The sequence below is a fragment of the Apis cerana genome, linkage group LG9 (genome assembly GCF_029169275.1).
Source record: "Apis cerana isolate GH-2021 linkage group LG9, AcerK_1.0, whole genome shotgun sequence".
Taxonomy (NCBI): Eukaryota; Metazoa; Arthropoda; class Insecta; order Hymenoptera; family Apidae; genus Apis; species Apis cerana.
The window spans coordinates 2,048,474-2,051,517 of NC_083860.1; the positions used below are offsets into that span (position 1 = coordinate 2,048,474).

Here is a 3,044-nt window from a genome sequence, read left to right on the forward strand (position 1 = left end):
TGTAATTTATGAAAATACGTTTATAATGAATAAGAAGTATATCATAAATATTTATATTTCATTTAAATTTACTAAATTACAACTTTCTTTAATCTAAAAATAATAAATAATCCAAAAAATCTTCTTATAAGTGAACATTTATAAAGCAAGAGAGAATATCCATTTTAAGATTTTCTTAATTATGTCAATAATTAAAAAAATATAATTAATAATTAAAATTCTACTTCAATTAATTAGCTAATAATATTAATACCGAATAAAACATATAATATCTTGTTTTGAATATGAAATATAAATTTTGAAAGATCATTGGATGTAACATTTTTACATCAGTAAAAAAGTTTGGGGGATTTTGTATCTTCTTAGTGAAAGGAATCCACGTCTGGCGTCGCCGTATAAAAACAGCCGAATTTTTCGTTTAAGTCACATTTCGACTCTGTTCTCTAATCCATATACATCATGAAGTATATAGTAAGTATAGCTTTTTTATCAATTTAATCGAAATATCTTTTTTTATGATATTTAATAATTAATTACAAATTAAATTTTTATTAAATCATTCAATTAATAACTTTATTAACGGCATGTTCTCTATTTAAGCTTATATATTAATCATTTAAAGTTAAATTTAACAAGCTCGTTTTCTTTTATTCTTTTATTCTATATAATAAATATATATATATTTTTAAAATATTTCAAATTTTAATATATCGTATCTTTTTCTACAAAAATAAAAAAGATATATATTTTTAAATCATTAGTAATCGATAAAAAGTAATATTTTCTTTTTCTTTAAAAAATTTGATTCTTTAAAAAATTAACACGTATTTTTTTTCAGATTCCTTTATTCATCGTTTTCTTCTTCGCCATTCATGCAAGTGAATGCGCGAAGAAAATCGAAAAACGTGGTCTTCTCGGAGGCAATGGACACGGCCATGATGTATCTGGATTCAATGTTGATAATATCGAATCTGGTTCTTATTTGCCACCACTGCCATCTGTGGGAACAACTAAGAAATCCTTCTTAGTCTCTTCTGTTTCCTCTCCAAGCTACAGTGCTCCAGTCCCATCCTATTCTGCGCCAGTATATAGAGTACCTGTCCTAGCATCAGTCCCATCTTACAGCGCTCCTGTTTCTGCTCCAGTGCAATCTTACAATGTCCATGTTTCCGCAGTTCCATCTTATAGTGCTGCTGTACCAGCTCCAACGTACGGCGTTCCTGTCTCTGTATCGACATCTTATGGAGTCCCTAGTCTTCCATCAGTGCCTGTTCATAGCAGCGTGGCAGCACCAGTATCTGTGTCCGTGCCCAGTTTGAACAATAGAGTCGGTGTAGGGTCTGTGAATGTACCCAGCACTTCTTACGGCGTGCCAAGCAATGTTGTTCATTCTGTACCGTCTAATGGCATCTCATCGAGCCATGTCTCTTCAAATGGAGTCTCTTCTGGGTTTGTGGGATCTTTGAATGTACCCAACCACAGTTATGGAGTGCCTAGTTTTACCAGTGGATCAGTGGTACCAGTAGCATCAGTAGCACCAGTGGCGTCATCAGTTAGTCTGTCACACAGCCAATCGTATGATGCTCCAAGCTTTGGCCATCAGTTAGTAGCACCACTGGCATCAGTTAGCCTGTCACAAAACCAGTATTCTGCTCCAAGTTCTGATGATGGATATTCATATCCTGTACCATCGAAACAATTAGTTTAAATTCCAAATACTATCAATACAATCCTAATATAATTTGAGATTTTAATAGTCTGAATAAATTTATCTTTAAATAAGGATTCTTACATTGGAATAAAGAATTACATTGTGAAGTATATCTATGAAGTATATATGAAATGTTGATTTTATCTAAAAATTATAATTATAATTTTGTAATGAATAACATTTTTTTTCAATGATTATAATTCTTGTCATATAAAATAATATGTATGTATAATAGCAACAATTTTTTTTAAATAAAGATATCGTTTTCAATGTAAATGTAGTTTTTTTTTAATTTCTTAGTTTCTCTTGAGTTGCAATTTCTTTTGTAATATTCAAATAATTTACAACTTTTTCTCTTATGATTCCGCCCATATAGAACAAAGGAAACATAAAAAATTAACACGCTTGTATCTAGCAACATTCATTTTAAACGAAATCATCATATTAAAATAAACAATTGAAAGTTTATTAATTAAAATTGATTGCGATAACCTGAAAAACATTTCACAGTCTTCGATTATAATTTACAGATTGAAAACCATTGTCATAATATTTTTAAATATATTTATCAATAATAAATTATTTTTCAAAGAAGACAATTGTCAATATACGAATTACATGAACAATTGATAAAACAATAAATTAAAGATAAAATAAGTATTAAAAGTATAACTCAAATAATCTCATTCACAACTCTGTTTGAGATTTGTGCATAAAACTTCAGAAACAATTTATAATGAAATAAAATAATAATTAGATATATTTCAGATTCGCATTGAGACCAAAGTTACACCATCAGTTAGAAGTTTTAATTCAGTTTGTACTAAGCAGCTTATACGTACATTAGGTATGCCATTACACGCTATTTCAAGTCACCCCTAGTCCTTCATCCCCACTTCTGGCAAACCACCCTTTCCCACTAGAAAGCCCGAGGTTGTGTACTTTTTCAGTTGCCTGCCGCCATCTTCGTAATAGTATCTGTAGTCGTAGGAGATGTACGTGTCTCGCTCGTATTTCACCAACTTTTATGAATTACTCTGCCAACTTCACGCACACAAATGATTTCTCGACTTGCACATACGACTTGCCTCGACGAGGGGATGGATGTACTCGTCCATGTGCACTTCTGTCCACTTTTTGCCGGAAAACTGGCAGTCACGCACTATTTTACGACTTTTGCCGTGCCTCTGAATTAACAGGAGCTTTTTCGGGCAGGAAGGGCAGTCTCTTTATGCACCCCCTTCAGAAATGAAGAACATTGCTTGTATATAATCTCGAGGTTATAGTATCGTTAAACTAGCGACTCTGATATCACTTCGTATATTCGTGTTAT

At 31.6% G+C, this 3,044-nt stretch overlaps 1 protein-coding gene across 1 annotated transcript; it reads left to right on the plus strand.

The window, feature by feature from the left end:
* The first annotated feature begins 334 nt into the window (after positions 1–334).
* On the plus strand, positions 335–1,987 carry LOC107994364 (uncharacterized). Its single transcript, XM_017051236.3, has 2 exons — positions 335–471; positions 839–1,987. Exons 1-2 carry the CDS (start codon positions 460–462, stop codon positions 1,706–1,708), a joined length of 882 nt encoding a protein of 293 aa, XP_016906725.1. The 5' UTR covers positions 335–459; the 3' UTR covers positions 1,709–1,987.
* The last annotated feature ends 1,057 nt before the right edge of the window (positions 1,988–3,044 follow it).